This window comes from Loxodonta africana, chromosome 1, assembly GCF_030014295.1.
Source record: "Loxodonta africana isolate mLoxAfr1 chromosome 1, mLoxAfr1.hap2, whole genome shotgun sequence".
NCBI classification, from domain to species: domain Eukaryota; kingdom Metazoa; phylum Chordata; class Mammalia; order Proboscidea; family Elephantidae; genus Loxodonta; species Loxodonta africana.
Genome location: NC_087342.1, coordinates 64282 through 90316, shown reverse-complemented (window position 1 = coordinate 90316; position 26035 = coordinate 64282). Strand labels below are relative to the sequence as shown.

General features: G+C 44.8%; 1 protein-coding gene and 1 pseudogene across 1 annotated transcript in view; both read right to left on the bottom strand.

Moving 5' to 3' along the window:
- PLCXD2 (phosphatidylinositol specific phospholipase C X domain containing 2) overlaps window positions 1–19474 on the bottom strand; it is an 86777-nt gene extending 67303 nt beyond the window's left edge. Inside the window, exon 1 of the mRNA XM_003412999.4 lies at window positions 18896–19474. Coding sequence (XP_003413047.1) covers window positions 18896–19058 — 163 coding nt within the window. The 5' untranslated portion in view covers window positions 19059–19474. The remainder of the gene's footprint in view (window positions 1–18895) is intronic.
- Window positions 19475–22673: 3199 nt separating this feature from the next.
- Window positions 22674–26035, bottom strand: part of LOC100668827 (nuclear factor interleukin-3-regulated protein-like) — a 54875-nt pseudogene continuing 51513 nt past the window's right edge.

Sequence of the window (26035 nt, the reverse complement as noted above, 5' to 3'; positions counted from 1 at the left end):
TGGTAACTTTGGTAAGACAATACACAATACTGGGGAACCAAGCATAACTTGTCTAAGGCAAGGTCATGTAAGCTCCATAGATACATCCAAACTCCCCAAGGAACCAAATTACTGGACTGAGGGATGTGAGGACCATGGTCTTGGGGAACATCTAGCTCAACTGGCATAACGTAGTTTACAAAGAAAAAGTTCTACATTCTATTTTGGTGAGTAGCATCTGGGGTCTTCAAAGTTTGTGAATGGCCATCTAAGATAGTCCACTGGTCTCACCTCATCCGGAGTAAGGGAAAATGAAGAAAACCAAAGACACAAGGGAAAGATTAGTCCAAAGGACTAATGGACCGCAAGTACCACAGTCTCCACTAGACTGAGTCCAGCACAACTAGATGGTGCCTGGCTACCACCACCGACTGATCTGACAGGAATCCCAATAGAGGGTCCCAGACAGAGCTGAAGAAAACTGCAGAACAAAATTCTAACTCACACAAAAAAGATCAGACTTACTGGTCTGACCAGGCTGGAAAAAGCCTGAGAATATGGTCCCCCAGACACCCCTTTGGCTCAGTAATGGAGTCACTCCTGAGGTTCCCCTTTCAGCCAAACACTAGACAGGCCCATAAAACAAAACGAGACTAAACAGGCACCCACCAGCCCAGGTGCAAGGATGAGAAGGCAGGAGGGGACAGGAAAGCTGGTAATGGGGAACCTAAGGTCGAAAAGGTGAGATTGCTGGCATGTGGTGGAGTTGGCAACCAATGTCACAAAACAATGTATATATTGTTTAATTAGAAGCTAGTCTGCTCTGTAGACCTTCATCTAAAGTACTATAAAAAAGAAAAAATTTTTTCTTTTAGTATGATGTTAAGTACATCACAGTAATCAAAAAGGATTGTTAATAATAGCAACAATATATCCAAAACTTATGCTTATGCTGTGCTAGGCAATATTCTAAGCACACTGCATGTATTATTTAAATCTTAAAAACTTTGTAAAACAGGTACTATAATTATCTCCATTTTACAGATAAGAAAACTAAGGAATAAATAGGTTAAATTTTTTTATTCAAGGTTACATGACTAGTAATTAGAATTTTTTTTTTGAACATTAGATGGAGGTTTACAGAGCAAATTAGTTTCTCATTAAACAATACACATACTGTTTTGTGACACTGTTGCCAACCCCACAATACGTCAACACTCTCCCCTTCTCAACCCTGGGTTCCCTATTACCAGCCTTCCTGTCCCCTCCTGCCTTCTCATCCTTGCCCCCTGGGCTGGTGTGCTCCTTTAGTCTTGTTTTGTTTTATGGGCCTGTCTAATCTTTGGCTGAACGGTGAACCTCAGGAGTGACTTCAGTACTGAGTTAAAACGGTGTCTGGGGGACCATGCCGTCAGGGTTTCTCCAGTCTCTGTCAGACCAGTAAGTCTGTTTTTTTTTTTGGTGAGTTACGATTTTGTTCTACATTTTTCTCCAGCTCTCTCCAGGGCCCTCTATTATGATCCCTGTCATAGCAGTCAGTGGCGGCAGGCGGGCACCATCTAGTTTGCTGGACTCAGTCAGGTGGAGGCTGCGGTGCTTGTGGTCCACTAATCCTTTGAACTAACTTTTTCCTTGTGTCTTTGGTTTTCTTCATTTTCCCTTGCTCCAGACCAGGTAAGACCAGTAGAGTATCTTAGATGGCCACTCAGCAGCTTTTAAGAGCCCAGATGCTACTCTCCAAAGTAGAATGTAGAGCATTTTTCTTTATAAACTGTTATGCCAACTGAGCTAGCTGTTCCCCGAGACCATGGTCCTCCACAGCCCTCAGCCCAGTAATCTGGTCCCTCAGTGAATTTGGATATGTCTATGGAGCTTCCAGGTCCTTGCCTTGGTCAAGTTGTGCGGGTTCCCCAGTATTGTGTACTGTCTTAATAAATAGAATTTGATCCTAGATACTCTATTATAACAATAGAACTTTTTCTGATTACTTCTCTATACTGCCTCCCATGTGCATAAAAATTAAATATGGTGATAAAATACTTTAATATATAAGACTTAAAAATAAACATGTTTAGTACAGTATTTATAGAAAAAACATGTTGAGTTACAACTCAGGTTCACCTGGGTGGTGCAAGCCATTAATGTACTAGGATACTAACCAAAAGAGGCACTTCAGAAGAAAGACCTGGCAATCTACTTTGGAAAAATCATCCACTGAAAACCCTGTGGGGCACAGTTCTACTCTGACACTCGTGGGATTGCCATGAGTCAAAACCAACTTGACAACAACTGGACTGAATTTAATCTCTATGAATATTAAAATAAATTTCATATTGTTGTGGTCATTGTGTGCCAGAAAGTCAATTAATTCCAAATCATAGCAACCCTACAGGACAGAGAAGAACTGCCCCATAGGGTTTCCTAAGCTATAATCCTTACAGGAACAGATTGCCAGGTCTTTTCTCCCATGGAGCAGCCGGTAGGTTCAAACTGCTGATCCTTTGGTTGGCAGCCAAGCATTTAACCATTGCGCGATCAAAGTAAACCATAACTTCCCACGTTAAAATGTTTCTGTGGCCTGAGCTCATGTTGTTGTTGGGTCCACTGAGTCGATTCCAACTCATAGCTGACTCCATGTGACAGAGTGTAACTGCCCCATAGGGTTTTCCAGGCTGTAATCTTTATGGGAGCAGACTGCCAGGTCCTTCTCCCGCAGAGCCACTGGGTAGGTTCAAACCGTTGAGCTTTCATTTAGCAGCCAAACACGTAACCGTTGTGCCATCAAGGCTTCCTGAGCTCACAACGTACTCATTTACAGAAGTATGTACAAGAAGTACCCTTATGGTTACCGAATATAGCAGATTTGTTAAAAACAAACCAAGCAACAACACCCAAAAGACACTTACAGTCTCTGGGAAAATCCCATTGTCCCTTAACTTCCTAGTTTAATTACGTGTATGTGACCCCCCCTCACAGTCACTCTTCCGTCAACTCACCTGGCTCCATCAAGCAAATTTAACTGCTCTGTCCTCTGCGCTTCACAGCGTCTTGTTCACATCTGATGCCTTAGGAAACTGTGTGGTAATCATCTCCATCTCTCTCTCTGCCACCTGACTGTGAGTTTCTGAGATCATGATTATGCCCAATTCAAGCCCACATCTCCATACTTGGAACGTTTCTGGCATATAGCTGACACTGGACACATGTATACAGAATAAATGTAAGCACGCACTGTTGTTGTGTGCTGTATAGTCGATTCTGACTCACAATGACCCTACAGCACAGAGTAAGCTGCCCCACAGGGTTCCCTAGGCTTTGATCTTTACAGGAGCTGACTGCCAGGTCTTTTCTTCCACAGAGCTGCTGGTGGGTTCAAACCGCCAACCTTTTGGTCAGCAGCAGAGCATTTAAACATTGTGCCACCAGTGCTCTTTACAAGCATGTATACATAAACACATAGATGCTCAGAGAGCTGCCTAAGGCTGGAAAGATGTCCTGATTCCTCTCCCAACTTCCTTTGGTCCACCCATCTTCTCTAAAAGCTGGAGTTCACTCCCTGCACCTTTTCACTTCCGGCTCCATTCATCTCCATTTGTCCCTCTAGCTTTCGAATTATCTGGATCAATGAAGAGAAATGTGTCAGAAAACCAAAAAACAGGACAGGAAGAAAACAGAAAGGGGGATTAAAGGAGGAGCTATAATAAAATACCGCATTAATAAATTTAAAAGAATCCCAGAGAATAGATTTCCCGCAACTTCCGCCTATGTAAATTGTCTTCTAATAAGACCCTTGGGGCCTCCCCTTCCACACACCTCAATTAGGTGCCTGGGGAAAACGCAGCTTCTGTAGAGACCTTGACTCCATATTGGCAAGTGCGGCAAGGCTGGGGCCCCTTCAGGACATATAGAATATAGCCAACATGAGGCCCAGGGTCAAGATCAGGGGGCCATTTGGTAGCCTCCAAAAGCAAAGACTAACATCTTTAAACCTTCTTGCTAACCCAAAGCAATAAACTGTGATCAGCCCTGGAAGACTTGATCTTCTCCCAAGGGGCATATGGGAGAGTGTTAATAATAATAGTCAAACTGCTGAGAGAGCCAAAATCGGAGCAGGCCATGCGGCCAATTTTGTTTTTAATCAGTGGCCTGTTAAATTCTTAATTATTTACAGTGGAGCAAAGCAACTGTGTAAGGCCGAAAGCTTAGAAGCAGACAGTGTTTATCAAGTAATTTTATGGGCTGAGAAGCCAAGGAAAATTGCACTGTCTGAGGACAGACGCTGGCCTGAGAATCAAGAGAGATGGTTTGAGTCCACCCCCGACTGGCTGGCTGGGCTACAGAGGGATGGAGTAAAACCAGAGGTCGTAGCACTCTTTTCAGATCTGGAATATTTTCAAATGAAGTATTAATATGTGGAACAAATACAAGTATAGCTGCCCTTGTTAAAGGCCTCTCCCTGCCAGCCTCCACCCTGGCCCTGAGGGACACCAAGCCTCCGCAGGGCCCTGCAGGGCACCGTGTAAATTCCACTGCCCTAGATATCCTCCAAATCACTCCAATATCCTATAATTCATGTGAGTCAAAGGGTGTCCAATCCCATGAATAGGAGATATTCTAAAGCCCTAAACATATGGTTGGGTATCTATTCTCTTTTGAAAGATTTTCTCTTCCTCAAGTGAAGTGTCCAATATATCCCAAACTCTATCCAAGCATAAGATATTGTATAAACAAACAAAAAAAAACCATTGCTGTCAAGTTCATTTTGACTCACAGCGACCATATAGGTAATTCATTATTAAGAAATTATTTTCCTATTAATCTAAACCCCCTATTCTGCTTAGTTAGCCTCCTGCTCTGTCTCTGGACAGATGGTATCATCTTTCGTAAAGTAATCCCTCACAAGGGGCTTCCCCTGATGAACCACCTCAACTCTGAGATAATCATATTTTCTTTACTAGCGTTTTGGTTTTCAACACCAAAGAAAGGCTAATTCCAAGGTTTAGGGGAAAATGGGAAAATGTTCAAGGCAGGAGGAAGTGCTATATTAAATATTCTACTGAAGGAGTCTCCTGCTTGAATGAAGAAAACCAAAGACATAAGGGAAATATTAGTCCAAAGGACAAATGGGCCACAACTACCACAGCCTCCACCAGATTGGGTCCAGCACAACTAGATGGTGCTGGCTACCACCACCAACTGCTCTGACACGGATCACAATAGAGGGTCCCAGACAAAGCTGGAGAAAAATGGAGAACAAAATTCTAACCTCACAAAAAAAGAACAGACTTACTGGTCTGACAGAGTCTGGGGAAACCCTGAGAGTACGGCCCCCAGACACCCTTTTAGCTCAGTCATGAAGTCACTCCTGAGGTTCACCCTTCAGCCAAAGATTAGACAGGCCCATAAAACAAAATGAGACTAAATGGGCACACCAGCCCAGGGGCAAGGACTAGAAGGCAGGAGGGGGCAGGAAAACAGGAAAGCTGGTAATAGGGAACCCAAAGTCAAGAAGGGGAGAGTGTTGACATGTCATGGGGTTGGTAACCAATGTCACAAAACAATATGTGTACTAATTGTTTAATGAGAAGCTAGTTCTGTACAACTTCATCTAAAGTACAATATTTAAAAAAAGATTAAAAATTTTTTTTTCAAAAAAAAAAGTCTCCTGCTTTTCTTATTAAACCTCTTGGTGCAACCCTGGTTGGAAGTATGTGAAAAAAATCGTATCTGATGACTGTGGTAAGTCACTAACAGTTTCCAATTCCCAACTGGTCTGTGGTACAGTGCAAACAGCTAACCCCCAAAGAGATGCCAATATGGTCAGGAAAACTGTTAAACAAGAAATGCCAGAATTCATGCAGAACTGGCAGAAGACTGGATGAGCACAGGGGAACGTCATCTATCTGGGATTAGAAGTTCAGCACAGACATCCTGAAAGAAGTAAGATCTTAGTTAAAATGTAAAAAATTGTTATTAAAAAACAAGGATACCAACCTGTTATGGATTGATGGTGTCCCCCGAAGATATGTTATAAATCCTAACCTCTATGCCTATGGTTAAAGTCCCATTTAGGAATGGGTTGTCTTTGCTATGTTAATGGACAGGATTAGCATAGGGTGTCTTGAGTCAATCTCTTTTGAGATACAAGATATTAAACAAACGGGAGAGATCAGGTACAACAGATGCCAAGACACATGGAGAACTCCAAGGAACCAGGAAGCAGAAGCCGAAGAGACAAGTACCTTCCTCTAGAGCCCCCAGAGAGAGAAAGCCTTCCCCCCTAGAGCCAGCACCCAGAATTTGGACTCCTAGCCACCTAAACTCTGAGAAAATAAATGTTTGTTAAAGCCATCTACTTGTGGCATTTCTGTTATAGCAGCACTAAATAAGACAGAGCCTTACAACTCAAACCATCTTGTATAGGGTAAAATAGTAGATGTGGGTGTGGGTAGGGGTTTGGGCAAATTGTGAAATAGAAGATTTTGCTCTGAATCATCTCCACTGGGCTCTCTACATTCTTCTTTCAATCCTGAAATGTCCCACTGGTACCTTAAACTCAGTATGCCCCAAACTAAGTGTATTGCTTCTGTCCACCATGCCTAAACCTGTTCCTCCTCCTGTATCCCTATTTCAGGGAAGGCCATCACCTTCCTCTCAGATGCCCAAGCCGGTTATGCCTTCTCTTTTACCCTCCAACTAATCTCCAAGTCCTATCGATACTTCCTCCCAAATACCTCCTGAATCTGTTCTCTTTGCCCACACTGTCGTTTCCCTTCTCAGGTCAGTAACACCTCCCACTTGATGACCATATGAGCACTCTACCTGCTCCCCTTGTTTCCAGTCCTTCCTCAAACCAGTACATTTTGTGGACTGCAGCCAGAGGGATCTTTCCAAAACACAAAGCTAACCTTGTTACTGCCCTCTCCACTCCTAATAAGGTAAAACTAAATGACTTTAACATGACTTATTATTATTATTATTTTTTATTAGATCTCTCAACATCTGGCCCCTGACTATCGGTTCAGTCTGGCTGCGAGTCATTCCCCTACTTAAAACTACACAGTGAACAGTTTCAGTTCATTAAATGGGTCATTCCCTCACTTCAAAGGCTTCGCCCACAGTGTTCCTTCTCCTAGAACACTCCTGCTCTTGTTCCTCTTATCCTGGGGGCTGAGTCTATGTATTGGTCAGATTTCAGTTTATGCATCACTTTCCGCAGGAGGGGAGTCCTGGTGGTACGGTGGTGAAGCACTCAGCTGCTGACTGAAAGGTCCGTGGTTCGAACTCACCAGCTGCTTCGTGGGAGAAAGACATGGCAATCTGCTTCTGTAAAGGTTTACAGCCTTGGAAACCCTATGGGGGAGTTCTATTCTGTCTTATAGGGTCACTATGAGTCGGATGGTAACAGATTTGGTCTCCGGAAGGCTTCCCTGGACTCCCAACTCTTGTTAAGATGCTCCTTCCAGCAGTAACCTATACCTTTCCTATGATCCTTCATAGCATGTTGTGTTATAACTGCTTGATTAGATGTCCATTTCCCCAATAGATTGTAAGTAAAGACAGGGAACATGTCTAGAGTGTTCATTACTCAATCAGCAGTGCCTAGGAGAGAGTCTGGTGTACAGAAATAACACATATGTGTTGAATACAGTGAAAGAACCCATGACTTTCTCATCATTACCCCTTAGTATCCCTAATAACTGATGGGCCATTTTGTTTCACTTCACCCTTATTATACAGTTATTTTAGGGACTTTCACCCATTCCTGACCAAGTCTTTCAATGGCTGCTTTCTGCCTTCAGGATATCATTCGATCTTGGCTGCCATACAAGGCCTATTAGGATCTAGCCCCCGCCTGCCTTCTCAGCCTCATCTCCATTTCTTTAAAGTAATTCTATGCTCTGACCACACCAGACTGCTTGGGTTTCCACAAGGTCACCACTCCTCAGTACCTCTGCATTGTAACACTCTTCTCTACACCTGTAATACCTGGCAGCTACTCTTTGTTCTTTATGACTTAATGTCAGGGTCATCACCTCTTGGAAGCCCAATCTACCAAGCTTCCCTCCTCTGACCAGTAATGGATTCGGGTATTGGTTTTCTGAGTTTTACAGCAACCCTATGCATTCTTCTGTTACAGTGTTTGAAGTCTGACTTTCACCTCTCTTTTAAGATTACAACTTCATGAAGACTAAGGAGAAGAATCTTATTAATCTTTGTATTCACCTCATCTAACACAGCTTCTGTTATTGTAGTTGGGGTCATCAAGTCAAATTTCAACTCATGCAACCCCAGGTGACAGAGTAGAACTGCACCATAGAGTTTTCTAGCCTGTAATCTTCACAGGAGCAGATCGCCAGGTCTTTCCTCCAAGGAGCAGCTGTAGGGGTTTGAACCAACAACCTTCTGGTTAACAGCCAAGCTCTCAACTGTTGTGTCACAAGGGCTTTTTATCTAACGCAGTACTTGGCACGAAAGGTCACTCATTAAATGTCCTCTGAATGAATGCTCTTCCTTTAAATGAATACAACGTCTTCTGATATAGGCAGTAAGAACCAAAAGAAGCAAAGCCAATAAAAAAGTACCAATTTTTTTTTAACCAAATTAATACAACGTGCTCATATAATTTTCATGAGAATCCATGTGAGCACCTCCTGCCAGGACTGTGAGCTGAGCACAAACTCAGGGAGGAAGGATGAGAACACTGTCTTCATCTTTATCTGTCTAGCATTTTTAAAATCTGGTTTCAATTGCCTTTAAAAAGATTGCTTTCATTATATAAGCCTCCAAATCATATATGTTTATAAAATATTCATTTCAGGCTGACAGCTTCTAGGAATTTTTCAGTTCCCCCATTACTGCAGACTACTGCTCCATTCCAAGATATTTGCATACAGGGTACAAATATTTCCTTTTTTCTCCTTCGCTCTGATGCTGTCAGGTCTGTGGGGGAGCAGTACTAATAGAATATTCTCTCAGAAGAAATGATATTTTACAGCCAGGAGCTCTAGAATATTTAGAATGTAAAAAAACACTGCTACTCTCTTAAAAAGTTTCGTCTGCTTGGGAGATAATGAATCCAAGAAACACTGCCTGTGTTTCACTGCTGTTGTTGTTGTTTTTGGCTGCCATCGAGTCGGCTGCCCCTTCACGGCAACTGTCCTAGTTATCCAGTGTTCTATAACAGAAATACCACAAGTAGGCGGTTTTAACATACAAATTTATTTTCTCACAGTTTAGGAGGACAGAAGTTTGAATTCACGGTGCCAGCTCTCCGGGAAAGCTTTCTATCTCAGCTCTGGAGGAAGACCTTAGCCTCTTTTGAGCTTCTACTCTTGGGCGACCTTCATGCGGCCTTGCATCTCTCTTCCTCCATCGCTGCTTCTTTAATCTCCTTGTTTAATCTCTTTTCTATCTCAAAACAGACTGATTCAAGACATGCCCTTTACCAACTCTGCCTTATTAACATAACAAATACAACCCATTCCCAAATGGGATTATAACCACAGACACAGAAGTTAAGCTTCACAACACACATTTTTATTTCAATCTGTAACAGCAACCCCACGCACAACTGAGCAAAACATTGCCCGGTCCTGCGCCACCCCCCTGATCAGTGTGGATCAGACTGCTGTGATCCATCAGACTTTCAGTGGCTCATTTTTTGGAAGCACATCACCAGGCCTTTCTTCCTAGTCTGTCTTAGCCTATAAGTTTTGCTGAAACTTGTTCAGCAACATGTAAGCCTCCGCTGACAGATGGGCGTTGGCTGTGCATGAGGTGCCCTGGCCAGAATCGAACCCAGGTCTCCCTTACAGAAGGCAAGAATTCTATCACTGAACCACCAACAGCCTCCCTGTGTTTCACAGATGACATAAACCTAGACATCATGTTACAGCAATGCAGGCCTGTCTGGCACAACCCATTTTATCTTGAAGATATCTAGAGACCTACTAAAGTAATCCTCTCACGTACTGTTTGATCCTTACGGGTGTTAAGCAATATAATCCAAATTCCTATAGGTGTTTAATGACACAAGTGAGAAAGCAGGAGGGCTCCTGCTTAATCACACGTGTAAATGTTCAACCAAACTTAGTCACAGATCTCTGCCACTTAAACTTGGTTCTTGATGTGTGTTCAAATTCTTTTCAGACACACAAACACACCCACCTACTATCACGTCTTTCAAAAATTCCTCCTCTGTAGGCCTGGGTGGAAGCTCTAATTAGGGTTGATCAGCATTTGTAAAATGGTTTTTACTTTCCCCAAAGGCAAAGTTCCAAGACTTTAAAGCACTCTGCTAGCATTACCTTTCTTTCCTGTGCCTGCACTCATAAGCTCCTAGAGGCTGGGAGAGACGTGGAGCCAACTTGGCCCAATTCAGTCAAGGTCACGTCCAATGATCACGTCACAGACACCAAATCCTCAGCCGCAAAAGCATGGCGAGAGGGCAGCATGCAGGTGGAAGCAGCCCATTCTAGGATCTGAAGTGTCAGTGGGCAGGTTTTGTGGGATATTCAGGAGAGATGAACCATAAAAGGCATTAGAATTTGGGCTCTTTTGAGGATGAGGCTGAAGTCATAGCTAAGTGTGTATGTGTGTGCGACGGGAGGGGCAATACGTACATGTGTTGGAGGGGGTGATGAGGGAGCTATTCCCATGGCTGAGGAGGGGGTTATAAAACATGTATAAATACCTGTTGAAAGGAAAGCCTTTTGTGATAGTCCCACTTTGGGGCTGGGAACAAAATGCCTGGGTTCAGAGGGCAAGTGACGGGGAATTCAGCAGCAGCAGGGTTCACGGTCTGGCCCGGCTACAGAAAGCCAAACTTTCCCAAGGCTTTGGATGTCATAAGGTTCCACAGTGTGGCAGCTGAACTTGGGGTGGCTAGACAGGACACAGTCAGAAGCCAGCGTTTTCTGGCCCCCTTGACCAGCCACCCTCATGTGGTATTTAATACTTCCTGGTAGTGATATCCTGGGCAAAGCCCCTGCATCCTTCCCTTGACTCTAAAGCCCTCTGGAGGCGATGACTGCTTCCGCTACCCCGATCTGATCAGTCACATAACAGGCATCTGGCTTACTCTGACCGTCAGCTCTTTATCAAGACCGTAAATGACCTGAGGGTATGGACGGCAAACCCTACCTTTTTATCTTTTAATAAATGATTATTGTGGTTGATAATGAAAAGGCACATAACACCAGCAATTATTATTATAATAATATAGTGTGTATTATGTGCCAGACAATATTCTAAGTGGGCTATAGGAATGAATTTATTTAATCTTCACACCAAAAGAGGTAGTGTCATTATTATCTGTTTTACAAAGAAGGAAACTCAGGCAAAGAGGTTAAGTAATTTACCCAAGGTCACACTGCTTAGGAGGGGCAGAACCTGGATTCAAATCGGATCTAGCATTCACACTTTTAGTTAATGGACCATGATCCCGCTCCTCACAGACGTGTGATTCTGGAATTCCATGTGGCTTTTGGGTGAGCTGTGCGTGGAGGGAGGGACTAAGGAAATGAGGAACCTTCCTGGGAAATAAACCTATTAGTGGCAATCACCAAAGTCATAATCTTTGCTTATTTCTCACCATAACCACTTAAAGAGAAAACAAAAACAAAAGAAAAATAAACTATTCCCACTTGAGACCATTTTGGAGCCATGTCATTTTTTTTTTTTTTCCCCTTGACTGAATCATCCCTGGTAAATTCAGCTTCCCCCTTGGTTTTCCTGTCTCAAATTCTTTAAGAGACTGGATTTGTTCCTGGGCCAACTCATGGCTCATGATATCCTCAGAGTGTAGCCACAATTTATTTTGCACTATTTTGGGGGTGGTCTTCAAATCTCTGTTAGATGCACAGACCTAGCCCAACTCTACAAGTAGGGTTTGAGAAATGATCCTTTCATCCTGACCCATGTCACACATATGGGACATGACTGCATCTCCAGGGCACACCCCACGGGACCACAGGGAGACGAGAGCTAGAAATCACTAAAGGGCCAGGGAAAAATGTCATAAGCAAAAGGACAGGCTCCCAAAAAGGTAAGAAAGAAGAGACAGGAGTAAACATCGGCACAACGGAACCAAGAACCATCTGAGAACAGTCAGCAGTGAGGGGAGCCTGGGGCAGGACTGACACTGGAATGGGACAGACTGGGTTATAGGCCAGGTCAATGGAAGGACAGTGATGAGGGGAGCAAGAAATGAGAGCCGGGTGAAGGGGCTGCCAGAGAGAAACGATGTGAAGCTCTGCTTTGACAAGGGAAGAGAAGAAGGCAGGAAGGATTCAAGGCCAAAGAAATGCCCCCAAGACAGGCGTTACACAAGAGTTCTGCTTCTGACTCTTCTGACCACTTCACTCCACCTTAGAACTTTCATTAGGACAGGGTTCAGTGATGAACTCTAGCTGAGGCAATGGGGGCATTATGCTAAATAACAAGGGACTGACTGGAAAATCTTCAGGTGCCTCTTCAGGAAAGGTGAATCTGAACAACCTGTTCAGTTTATGGATTGGAAATGACAGTGGTTGCGAGCTACTTTTCCAGCAGTCTTACTCTCCAGTTTCATGCATTAAATTATTTGCCCAACAGTTGCCAACGACTGATTTGCTACCCTCTACTATCAAAAAAAAAAAAATTTTTTTTTTTTTCTTACTAAGCCTGAGGATTATAAAGAGAAAGAAGTCATATTCTCTGTCTATAGGCTGCTTATAGATTACAGGGAGACAGGCACCTAAAAAATAACAATGTGTTCAGAAGCATTACGATAAAGGTATAACGAAGGGTTACGGCGAGACAGAGAGGGAGTCCTTCAGCCATTTCCTAACTGCACCCCTATTCCTGAGCTCAATTGGTTCAGTTCACCTAGAAAGCCCCCTTCCCAACTCTGGCACCCATGCTGGATTCACTGAAATCCTGACTATTCTTCAAATCCCACGTCAAATGCCGTTTTGTTAACAAAGTATTACTAATTTTAAAAGTTGGAATTAATCTTTCCATTATGCCTGCTTCTATAACACTTTATAACTGTTTTAACATTTACTCCAATTAGGTATTTTTTTATGATTATTTTTATTGCGCTTTAGGTGAAAGTTTACAGCGAAGATTAGTTTCTCATTCAAAAATTATATGCAAATTGTTTGTGACACTGGTTGCAATTCCCACAATGTGTCAGCACTCTCCCCCTTTCCCTTTTCACTCCAGGATCCCCATGTCTGCTTGGCCAGGTTTCCTGACCCTTCCTGCCTTCTTGCCTTTGGGCAGGTGTTGCCCATTTGGTCTCATCTACTTGACTGAACTAAGAAGCACATTCCTTACGTGTTATTTGTTTTACAGGCTTGTCTCATCTTGGGCTAGTTGTTTTTTGTTTGTTTACTATGTATGGTGAAGGTACACACATGTAGGTCTCTATCAATACATTGTAACCTCCTGTGTCAGCAGGTAGATGCCTGATTCATCTTTGGGTCTCCAACAGGTCTGAGCACTGGTCCTCTTACAAGGCATGTGGCGTCTGCTGAGGTGAAAGTTTATATAGAATCAACAAATCTACAGCCCCTTCTAAGATGGCTAAAGTGAGCAGACCCTGCTTCATGCTGGCAATTGTGCATCTTTGTTTTCACAGGCCAAAGATAATTTCTTGTTTTGAAGAGGTATAAAAGAAATGACCTTTAGATAGACCTAAAATGACTCAAATGTTTTTCTCATCTATGTTTACACTTGGACCAAGAACAGGAAAACAAAAATAAATACTGAATTAATCAAAGAATTTTAACTCTGGAAGTACTCTGTATTTCATTTAACCCAATATCTTAATTAAAATTTTTTTTAAAAAGCTAAGTACAGAGAAATTCAGATACTTCTGCTAGATCACAAACCCAGAATCAACAATATCAATTTTCCAGACCCTGGGAGACTACAGTTAAAAAAAGGAAAAAAGAAATAGCACTAATATAGAGGAAAGGAATTCACTGAAAAACAACCTACACTATAGAACAATATTTTCCTATATCAGCCCTTTTGTCCACAGAGAATATCAGGCTCTCATTAACGTTAATGAAGATGTTTGTAGGGTTTTTTAATTTAAAAATCGGATTTTCCTACTTCCCAGATCCTTCACCCTTACAGCATCGACTGATTCTATACAGTCGGCCATGAGAACTGTTCCGAGGTTCTTCCCCTGGATGTTCCAACACATGTGGGTGACGCTGCTCATCAGCAGGTGTTTTGAACAGTTGCAGAAGTGAGATAACCCATTGTGGCTCTGCTGAGAGGTACACGCTCACACGTCTCCCATCACGACTTAGGCAAACGCACACGTGGCAGGTACACTCCATTCTGACTGCTTACTCCATCCAGCTCTGCTATCTTGACAGAATCCCTGCCCCTTCCTTGCCCTTTCCCAGCTAACTGCTGCCCCACCACCATCCTGACGGATCTGATTCAGTCTTAGAGACGCCCCAGATCAGCACACACATGTATAACCACACACACACACGTGCACACACGCACTAAAATTTGAATTCAAAATTAACTGGGTTCCGATTCTGTACGTATACACACACACGTATACATATGTATGTATGTGTATACATATATGTATATGTGTGTGACAAAAGACCTGGCAATCTGCTCTAACAAAGATTCTAGCCTAGGAAACCCCATGGGGCAGTTCTACTCTGTCCTATAGGGTTGCTGTGAGTCAGAAGAGACTGGATGGGACACAACAACAACAACATATATGTGTGTATGTATATATGTACACACACACATATTTATACATACACACATACATATATAGTCAGCCCTCTGTGCCCATGGGTTCTGCACCCATGGATTCAACCTACCACAGATTGAAAAAAAAAAACCAGTTCTAAAAAGCAAAACTTGAATTTGCCCAGTGCCAAGCACTACACTGAAATGCACATGAAGGAAGTGAGGTGTCGGCCTACCCTGCTGTAGCCTTCCGCCATTTCACAGATTCTCAGTCTTTCTCCAGCACTCACTGTTTGAGCGTTGTTCACCTCTTGTCTTGTCATTATTCCCTAAACAATACAGTCCTAAGAGCTATTTACACAGGGTTTACATTGTATTAATGAATGTAATTAATCAGTAATCTAGGGATGATTTAAAGTATATGGAAGGATGTCCATAGGTTATATGCAGATACTAAGACCATTTGATATAAGTGACTTGAGCATCCAAGTATTTTGGTATCCACAAGGGGTCCTGGAACCAATCCCCTTGGATACTGTCATGGACTGAATTATGCCCCCCCAAAAATGTGTGTATTAACTTGGTAAGGCCATGATGCCCCGTACTGTGTGGTTGTCCTCCATTCTGTGATTGTAGTTTTATGTTAAAGAGGATTAGGGTGGGAAGTAACACCCTTGCTCAGGCCACATCCCTGATCCAATGTAAAGGGAGTTTCCCTGCAGTATGGACTGCACCACCTTTTATCTCTCAAGAGATAAAAAGGCAAGGGAAGCAGGCAGAGAGTTGGGGACTTCATACCACCAAGAAAGCAGCACCGGGACAGAGTGCATCCTTTGGACCTGAGGTTCCTGCACCGAGATGCTCCCAGACCAAGGGAAGACTGATGCATCACAAGGATCTTCCTTCATAGCAAACAGGAAGAGAAAGCCTTCCCTGGAGCCGGCACCCTGAATGTGGACTTCTAGCCTACTGGACTGTGAGAGAATAAACTTCATTTTGTTAAAGCCATCCACTTGTGGTATTTCTGTTATAGCTGCACGAGGTGATTAAGACAGATACCAAGGGATGGCTGTATATATATATATATACATACATATATACATACATATACCTATATACACATATAAATATACATATATACATATATATGTATATACATATATATAGTCACCCAGATATATAATATATATACATATATGTGTCTATTTCTTTATCTCACAGTGGTATATAATCACTCAGATAAATTTTAGACCACCTACTTTCAAACATTCTTCCGTTCACCACAGAGGGTGGTCTATGAGAGCTGGTCTGTGTTACAGCCTGTTCCCCACTGCTCTGCACTTCCCAAGGCTGCCTTAGTGACACAGGAACAGTGCGTGGGTTTTGGAGTCAGCTACATTGTTAGTTCTGCCATTTACTGTTTGTGTGACCGTGCAGAAATTACTTAACCTCTCAGGGTACGAATTTCCTTATTTCCAAAATCAGGATACTGATACCTACTTCATGGAAGTATAACATTTTGAGGTAATGTAAGTGAATGGGTACTACATGGTAGCACTTAGGGTCATGGTTAAGATTGTGTGTCAACTTGGCTGGGCCACAATTCTCAGTGGTTTAGCAGTTATGTAATGATGTAATTTGGCAGTTATGTAATAATGTACTCATCCTGTATGGTGTTATCTGATGTGATCAGTTAGTTGTAAGGGGAGTTTCCTTGGGAGGGGGTGTGTCTATGTATATATGTGTGTGTGTATATACAGAGATAGATAGACACATGAACTTTCTGGCAAAGCTCACTCACTTGCTCTGGATCCTGCATCCAGCTCGTCATCATCTGACCTCTGGTTCTTAGGACTTGAGCCAGTGGCCTGCCATAGTGCCTGCAGATCTTGGGACTTGTTGGCCTTCATAGCCTGTAAGCCAGCAGCCCACCGTCTTACTCACTGACCTTGGATTTGTCAGCCTCTGCAGCCCATGAGCCAGCCGCCTGCTGTCTGACCTGCCAATCTTGGGTTTATCAGTCCCTGGAGCTACATGAGTCAAGAGAAGCCTCCAGCCTGATGCTTGACCCACGGACATGGGACTTGCCAGCCTCTATAACTGCGTGAGCCATTTCCTTGAAATAAATCTCTCACTCTGTTTGTATGTGTGTGTATACATATATATATGTGTATATATGCTTCTCTAGAGAACCCGGTCTAAGAAACTTAGTAAATAATAGCTATTATGGTGAAGGTGATAATGAGGGGGGAAAGGAAAAGGGGAGGGGAGGGAGATGCAGGTCCCCACTTCCTGAATGCCTTCTGTATTTCAGAATTTCTTAGCAAGGCTTAGTAGGACATGATTGTTAGTCCTTATCTGAGGAGTAGTAAACTGGAAATAGTGGGAAGAGAACTAGTGGGGGGCGGGGGTGGGTCCATGAATGGCTAACACTCAACAAACTTAGTATGTGATTACTATTATGTGAGTTTATATATACACACACACTCACATCCATTCCCCCACTGGGAAATGGGCATATCACAATAGTGAATGCAGCATCTTTTGAGAGGCCCAGGCCATTTTTTGTTGATTAGCAAAACTGGACTTCACAAGGCAGAATGAATAAATTCCTAATCATAGAATTTCTAGTTACAGCAGTAGGTCTGGGCTGTTTACTCCTCCTGGAAACTCTAGTAACTGTGAGATACCCTATGGATCACAGAAAAAAATGCCCAACTACTTTCTGGAGTCACAGAGTCAGAATACACAGCCAAGCCCCTGGCAGAGCTGCTGTTACAGTCTAAGCCGTCCAAAGCACAGAAAGAAAAGAGGAAGCCCCAACCTACACTGAACATGCCCAGGAGAGAGCCATACAGGGCCTGCCTAAGATGACATTCTGTTTGCAAACACATGCTAGCTGCCATACCAATCCACAATAAAAATTCCATAGCAAAGCCTGAAGACAAATGACTAATGTGAAAGGTGGCCTGTGCATCATTTTTGTGATGACTCCACAGGTGTCAACTAAACACGAAAAAGACCTGTTCTGAAGCATAGCCATCGGGCATTACCCAGCAAGCTGTAGCCAACAGCTGATAAAACACAAGTGGTCATAACCATAAAGAAATTCAGCAGCCCTTTCCTTGCTTAAAAGCAACCAGGGCCCACAGGGACAATGCACCTGGAAGATCTCCAAAAAAGAAGAAAGGAAAAACCTGCATTGGAAGCCAGTGCCCCTCTTCCTCATGCATAGAAAGCAAAGATCTGGGGTTGCATGAGGTCATCTTTTCAGCCAGCAAAACGGCAGACTAGTACAGGGAATGCCTGGGAGTTTGCCTGGTAATCTCTGGGCTATCTTCAATCGTTACGCCTCCAGGTGAGACACATGACTGGCAGTAATGGGTCCCCTGCTCTGAGGAGTGTTTTGTCCAGCATGCTAGGGCAAGATCACTGTAGCCCAAACTTCCTTTCCTAGAATTCATGCTTTAACCAGTATTTGAGTGGAAGGAAAAGGGCACATTTAACAGATCGAACAAGAGTGCTATCAAGGTATAAAACGTCTGGCCGAGATAGTGGTTGGAGCAGAAGTGCCTTTCAAGGCTGCAGTGTGCCTGTGTGTATACAGACAAAGCTTCAAACATCACCACCTCATTGCACCCAATGACTGCCTGTGATGAGAGCTTGCATTCTCTATTTCTGGCTTTCCCAGCAACAAAAATATGCCTTCACACTCAGTCCTGGTTCTGAGACTATTCTCTATTGCCCGTCTGTTTTTTGTTTCTTTTTCCAACATATGAGGTCAGACAAGTTAGAAAGGAAATATTTTTTTGTTTTAACTTTGATTTAGATGTAAAATTGTTAATGATTTTTTTATTCACTTACCCTTGATCTCTCCTTAAGTGGTTCAAGTAAATGCACCCATCACATGCACTGGCCCCAACATTACAAGATAACAGTCTTAGAATGAGACTATCAAGTAAAAAAATAAAACAGCGGTGCTTCCATTCTCATGAGTCCCCTTTGCCAATGATGCAGTGTATTTAAATCTCTTCAAAAGAGCTGCTTCAATATTAAGCTTTTGGTTTGGAAATAAGAAGGGGTTTCGTTAAGGTCAGTGACAATTATTTTCTTAGCACAAGAGAAAAGCAGCCCAGCCCATTAACAACGCTAAGATGGCAGAACTAAACAGTAGGAACAAGGAGGAAGAGAAGAATACCTGGTATTGCCAGATTGGAAAGGGGGACGTTGTGGAGGTGAGAGGGAAGCGAGGCCATCCAGTCGGCATTGCAGACCTCCGATGATGTCTTTGTCCCGCTGGGGTTCGGGGAGCAGAGAGTCCCCATCCTGAGTTTCCTCCTCGCTTTCCTAACTGCCAGCATCCCTCTCGTCAACAGACTGTCCGAGCTCAGCCCAGCGCCACTCACTCAGGGCTCCTCCCTGCCCAGGCCGGCTCCGGAGACATTTCGGGGCCACCTTTGTTACGCCCGTCTTTCTCAAATGCAAACGGCTGGCTCCCCATGCCCGCAGCACCTGCAGTCCCCGCCCTCGCCGGCCAGCCGCTGCTCCACTCCCTTAATCTGCTCAGTCCCAGCCACGTTAAACTTCTTAGGTTCCCTCCTGGTGCTGGGAGGAAGGTGGGCTCCAGGTGACAAATGTCACAGCAACCGGGCGTCCGCGGAGCTGCCGCGCCCGGGGCCACTCCCACGACACGTGCCCGCACAACCCACGCCCACGCCCACGCCCGGGCTCCAGACACGTGTGCGCGCCGGGCACACACCTCCAGCCCGACGCAGGCTTCCGTGTAGTCACGGGGCCGGGCCGCAGGCTGGGCCGTCTGGAGCGCCCCGACTTCCCAGCGCGGCTCCGCAGCCCCGCGGCGTCCAGGAGGGCGCTCCGAAGTGTAACCCGCCGCCCCGCGCCCCGCAGCCCCGGGCAGATTTGCCGGGCAGGACGGCCCGCGATTGGTCGGTTGCAGGGTGCGCTCCGATTGGCCGGCGCCCTTCCGGCTCGCCAGTCTCCTCCCCCGGCTGGCTGTCTCCTCCGCTCTCGCCTGTCTCCTCCCCCGGCTGCTCTCGCCTTCCGGTGTGGAGACCCCCTAAGCCGCGGGCCTCGCCTTCCTGTGGCGACCGACTCAGCCGCGGGCCTCGCCTTCCTGTGGCGACCGATTCAGCCGCGGGCCTCGCGTTCCTGGGGAGACCGGCTCAGCCGCGGGCCTCGCCTCCCTGTGGCGACCGGCTCAGCCGCGGGCCTCGCCTTCCCGCGTGGAGACCGGCTCAGCCGCGGGCCTCGCCTCCCTGTGGAGACCGGCTCAGCCGCGGGCCTCGCCTTACCGCGTAGACACCGGCTCAGCCGCGGGCCTCGCCTTCCCGCGTGGACACCGGCTCAGCCGCGCGCCTCGCCTTCCCGCGTGGACACCGGCTCAGCCGCGGGCCTCGCCTTCCCGCGTGGAGATGGACTCAGCCGCGGGCCTCGCCTCCCTGTGGAGACCGGCTCAGCCGCGGGCCCCGCCTTCCCGCGTGGACACCGGATCAGCCGCGGGCCTCGCGTTCCTGTGGAGACCGACTCAGCCGCGGGCCTCGCCTTCCCGCGTGGACACCGGCTCAGCCGCGGGCCCCGCCTTCCCGCGTGGACACCGGATCAGCCGCGGGCCTCGCGTTCCTGTGGCGACCGACTCAGGCGCGGGCCTCGCCTTCCTGTGGCGACCGACTCAGCCGCGGGCCTCGCCTTCCCGCGTGGACACCGGCTCAGCCGCGGGCCTCGCCTCCCTGTGGAGACCGACTCAGCTGCGGGCCCCGCCTTCCCGCGTGGACACCGGATCAGCCGCGGGCCTCGCGTTCCTGTGGAGACCGACTCAGCCGCGGGCCCCGCCTTCCCGCGTGGACACCGGCTCAGCCGCGGGCCCCGCCTTCCCGCGTGGACACCGGATCAGCCGCGGGCCTCGCGTTCCTGTGGTGACCGACTCAGCCGCGGACCTCGCCTTCCTGTGGCGACCGACTCAGCCGCCGGCCTCGCCTTCCTGTGGCGACCGACTCAGCCGCGGGCCTCGCCTTCCCGCGTGGACACCGGCTCAGCCGCGGGCCTCGCCTTCCCGCGTGGACACCGGCTCAGCCGCGGGCCTCGCCTTCCCGCGTGGAGACCGGCTCAGCCGCGGGCCTCGCCTTCCCGCGTGGAGACCGGCTCAGCCGCGGGCCTCGCCTTCCTGTGGAGACCGACTCAGCCGCGGGGCCTTGCCTTTCCGCGTGGACACCGGATTAGCCGCGGGCCCCGCCTTCCCGCGTGGAGACCGGCTCAGCCGCGGGCCCCGCCTTCCCGCGTGGACACCGGCTCAGCCGCGGGCCTCGCCTTCCCGCGTGGAGACCGACTCAGCCGCGGGCCTCGCTTCCCTGTGGAGACCGGCTCAGCCGCGGGGACTGCAGAGCTGGAAGCGGGCAGGATGGCCGGTCGGACCTCAGAGGAACTATCTTCCCTCCGCCCTTCTACAAGCAGTCAGCACTCAGAGGTTAAACCTGACTCCGCGCGTTTCCTTCCTTCTGTCTCTCTCTAACCATTGCACAGAAAGTACACTACATTTTCAGTAAGCCAAAGAGGCAGCAACAATAGGAGAGGAAAAGAGGTGAGAAAGGTGTTGTCTTGTATCTGGATGAAGACATCAAGGGTGGTTTGTACTTGAAGCGTTACATGATTAAGACGCACTTATACAACGCTTCGCGGCAGTTTAGTGCTGTGACTCCGGACTTACAGAGGAGGAGGTAATAAGGAGACTTAACATTTGCATTGTCCTGTTGTTTGGAACTCTCGTCCAAATCCTTTGTCCCCTTTGCTCTTCACTGTGCCACCAGAAGGCAGGGAGGGTTAATAAATGGAAATCCGGGGCATTCAAGGCAACAATTCATGCTGGGGCACTATTTGAAAATGTCATTTTGGACGGAGACCGTCAAGCCCGGAGGCTTCCAGGCACACAAACCCGTTTTCCTGCTTTTTGCTTTCCTTGCAGTGCTTCTTACTCCTTCAGATGGTAGTTTCCCTTGGCAGAAAAGTAGTATCCACATCGACGTGTCAGGATTAAAAGATTACTAAAGGATGTTCGTCAGTCAACTTGGATTTCTCTACTTAAAAAAAAAATGTATGGAGAAAATCGACTTGAAAATAAAACGATACAATAGAGAGAAATTTAATAAATTAGTCTCAAATACAAGAAAATTCATTGTTATATTGTTTCTTTCTTTGGAAGGTTTTGGGGGGAAAAAAAAAAGTTACTATAACCTGCCCAAACTAGAGGAATAACAAATTATTTGTTGAATTTACACTTCAGTTTTCCTGTGTTTAGCAGAGATAACTCCCCCAAATAAGTAAAATGTAGAATTCCTTAATATCTATTTTGGTAGCTTAAATTGCTTTTTCTATAAGATCAAGGGCAGTTGCACAGAAGTTCTGTGTTGCCACTGATCCTTTATTCAAACTGGTAACATTTACAGAACAACAAAAATACTGTTCAATATATACAGCCTTTGTATGGACTTTATATCATGAGCCCTAGTGATACTGATAACACAATCTAATCTTCATAGTGACTTGGCACAAAAAGACGTCAAACAGACAACATATGAACGTTGTGGTGAAATGACATCACAGGTCCAGTGGAAATTCAGCTTAATACAAAATATACTCATCAATTGCAAATGACATCTTCCTAAACAGACATCATTCAGTAGTAGTTTACCCAGAGCCTGAAGCAGAGACCTGTTGCTTGGTTGTCTCTTAAGTGAGGCAACCTCTGCAGGTACATTTGGTACCCCTGCTTCAAATACAAAACCTCTAGGCCAGAAGCTTTGTAGACACTGTCTTTAATTCCAACCACTTCAGATTTGAAACTATTCTGGGTCTTGCCACTAAGTTGTTTTTGATGCCAGTGTTCTGATTTGAGAATCCAATCTTAGAAGTTAGTGAGCTGCACAGAGAAAGAGTGAGACCAGAATGGGCCATATTTGGGGCTTTATGCTTTTCAAGTTCAAAACATCTTTTCAGTATCATGTTAATAGGGGAGAACAGTTTTTGCATGGCATCAAATTCACTATCTGATGCTTCTACTTTTTTTTTTGTCAGATAATGTTTCTACTTACTCTCATTCTTAAATTACACTTAAGACAGGTGTGACATTTTAATCAACATTTATGGCTACTTATCCATTGTCGTTTAGCATCAGAAGACTGAAATTGGCTATTAGTTTAACTCTTCTTTTTTTTTAATAATTGTTTTCCGTGATACTATTTTTTTCTAAATTTTATTTATTTTGTTGTTCAGAATATACACAGCAAAACATACACCAATTCAACAGCTTCTACATGTACAATTTAGTGACACTAAGTACATTCTTCAAGTTGTGTAACCATTCTCACCCTCCTCTGAGTAATGCTTCTGCTTTTATCTGCATGGCTTTGGCTTTGATCAGAAGCTTGGGTGGCAATGCAGAGGAATTCACTTCTGGAATTTCAGCCATTGTTGCATGCCCAGATTCAAGTTCAACTGGAGAGTGGACTGGGCCCTTGGGAACCTACTATTCATCTTGTCCATCAGGTAACTTTCTTACCATTGCATCATCGGTCTCCAATGTTCTTGGAGAGTTACTGGAGGAGCAATTGACTTGTAATGGAGGTGGAGAGTGTGAGTAGCCAGGAAAAGAATTTCCTGTGTAGTTTTGATAGATGGATGTCGGATCGGAGCCTCTGTCATCTCTTGGCTCTCTTGAATAGTTCTCCAGCTCCACTGGCTCTGGTTTCATGATCTGGAATTTGTCTTCAGGACTTCTGCAGCTATTCTGAACAGGACTCTCCTGAGTGAGTTCTACGGAGGACACCTCTGAAATGTCGGACAGAGAGTTCTGTGGAGAGTGCTTAATGACAGAAATACAGCTGCTTGCCACCACCGAGCATTCGTATTCATCCACAAACGAACTAATGTTAGATTTGGAAGATGGATACTCTTGAAAGAACACAGCTGTAGAATTACTGAGTTTCTGAATCTCTGAGCATATGCTATGGAGCTAATTAAACCAAACTTTAATTTTAGCAAAAACAGTTCAGCTTTTAAAGCGGAATTTTCTTTTCTCAGTACAGTTAGTTCTCTAAAACCAGGTCATTCAGTCAACATTCCTCACGAGATATTTTGGCAGCTTTGTTATTTTCCTCCTTTTTTCCCAGGACACAGCATCTATGTTTTCATCAAGAATGAACTCTCACTTTCTCCAGCGTGCTGAAGATTTGTTTTTCCTCAGACTTCCTTCATTTAGTAGTGGGTCTTCCCATGTCGTCAAGTCTTCAGATACTTCAGTTCAAGCAGAATTAAGTACTATCATCTCGTCTACATTGCTACTAGTTTCGAGCAGTGCCTGCTGCTTTTTTATGGTCTGCATTTTTCTCAGCTGAATCAGAAGCAACTTTTACCCATATGTATGGTGTCGGAGAAAATTTTATTTTCCCAGTAGTCTCAAAATGTTTAAAAACTGCAGTTCAAAATCCATTCATATATTTCCTTTCAGTTCTACAGCCCAGGATAAATGTCTCAGGTGCCACTTGTTGAATGGAGTAGGTGTCTTCTAGGTTACCTGCAATACATTAAGAGAAGCAGTTATCTACTTGATAAATATTGATTACCAATTATGTACAGGCGATGACACTAAGCATTTAGGGTATACGGATATGAACACGTGTCTGTCAGTTTGTCATACTGTGGTAGCTTGCATGTTGCTGTGATACTGGGAGCTTTGGCACCAGTATTTCAAATACCAACAAGGTCACCCTTGGTGAAGAGGTTTCTGCTGAGCTTCAGACTAAGACAGGCTAGGAAGAAGGACCTGGCAGTCTACTTCTGAAAAGATTGGTGAATGAAACCTTATGAATAGCAGCTGAACACTGAGATAATGTCGGAAGATGAGTCCGTTTGGCGCTCAAGAGAAGACAGGAAGAGCTGCCTCCTCAAAGTAGAGATGAGCTTAATGACATGGATGGAGTCAAGCTTTTGGGACCTTCATTTACTGATATGGCATAACTCAAAATGAGAAGAAATAGCTGCAAACATTCAGTAATAATCAGAATATGGAATGTACAAAATATAAATCTAGGAAAGTTGGAAGCTGTCAAAAATGAAATGGAATGCATAAAGATCAGTATCCTAGGCATTAGTGAGCTGCAATGGACTGATATTGGCCATTTTGGATCAGACAATCATATGGTCTACTATGCTGGGAATGACAACTTGAAGAGGAATGGCATTGCATTCATCATCAAAAAGAACATTTCAAGATCTATCCTGAAGTAAAATGCTGTCAGTGATAGGATAATATCCATATGGAAGACCAGTTAGTACGGCTATTATTCAAATTTATCCACCAACCACTAAGGCCAAACATGAAGAAATTGAAGACTTTTACCAACTTCTGCAGTCTGAAATTGATCAAACGTAATCATGATGCGTTGATAATTACTGGTGATAGGAATTTGAAAGTTGGAAACAAAGAAAAAGGATTGGTAGTTGGAAAATACGGCCTTGGTGATAGAAATGACACCAGTGATTGCATGATAGAATTTTGCAAGACCAACAACTTCTTCTTTGCAAATAACCTTTTTTCAACAACATAAACAGTGACTCTTGGACCTTGTCAGATGGAATACACAAGAATCAAATCAACTACATCTGTGGAAAGAGACAATGGAAAAGCTCAATATTATCAGTCAGAACAAGGCCAGGGGCTGACTGTATAACAGACCATCAATTGCTCATATGCAAGTTCAGTTGAAGTCAAAGAAAATTAAAACAAATCCACGAGAGCCAAAGTACACAATGTTGAGCATATCCCACCCGAATTTAGAGACTGTCTCAGGAATAGATTTCATGCATTGAACACTGATGACCCAATACCAGATGAGTGTGGAATGACATCAAGGACATCGTACATGAAGAAAGCAAGAGGTCATTAAAAAGACAGGAAAGAAAGAAAAGACCAAATTGAATGTCAGAAAAGATTCTGAAACTTGCTCTTGAATGTAGAGTAGCTAAATTGAAAGGAAGAAATGATTAAGTAAAAGAGCTGAACAGAAGATTTCAAAGGACTGCTCAAGAAGACGAACTATTTGTGATGGTTAAGATTGTGTGTCAAATTGGCCAGGCCAAGATTTTCAGTGTTTTGGCAGCTTCTCTGTTGAGATTTGGTAAATGATCACCCCCATGATGGGATCTGCTGTAAGTAGACAGTTGAAGGGGAGTTTCCTCGGGCATGTGGCCTGCATTGAGTGTGGGTGGACTTTCAGGCAGGGTTATGGGGCTTTTGCTCATTCTGCAGCCTGCAGTGGGCTCCTGTTCA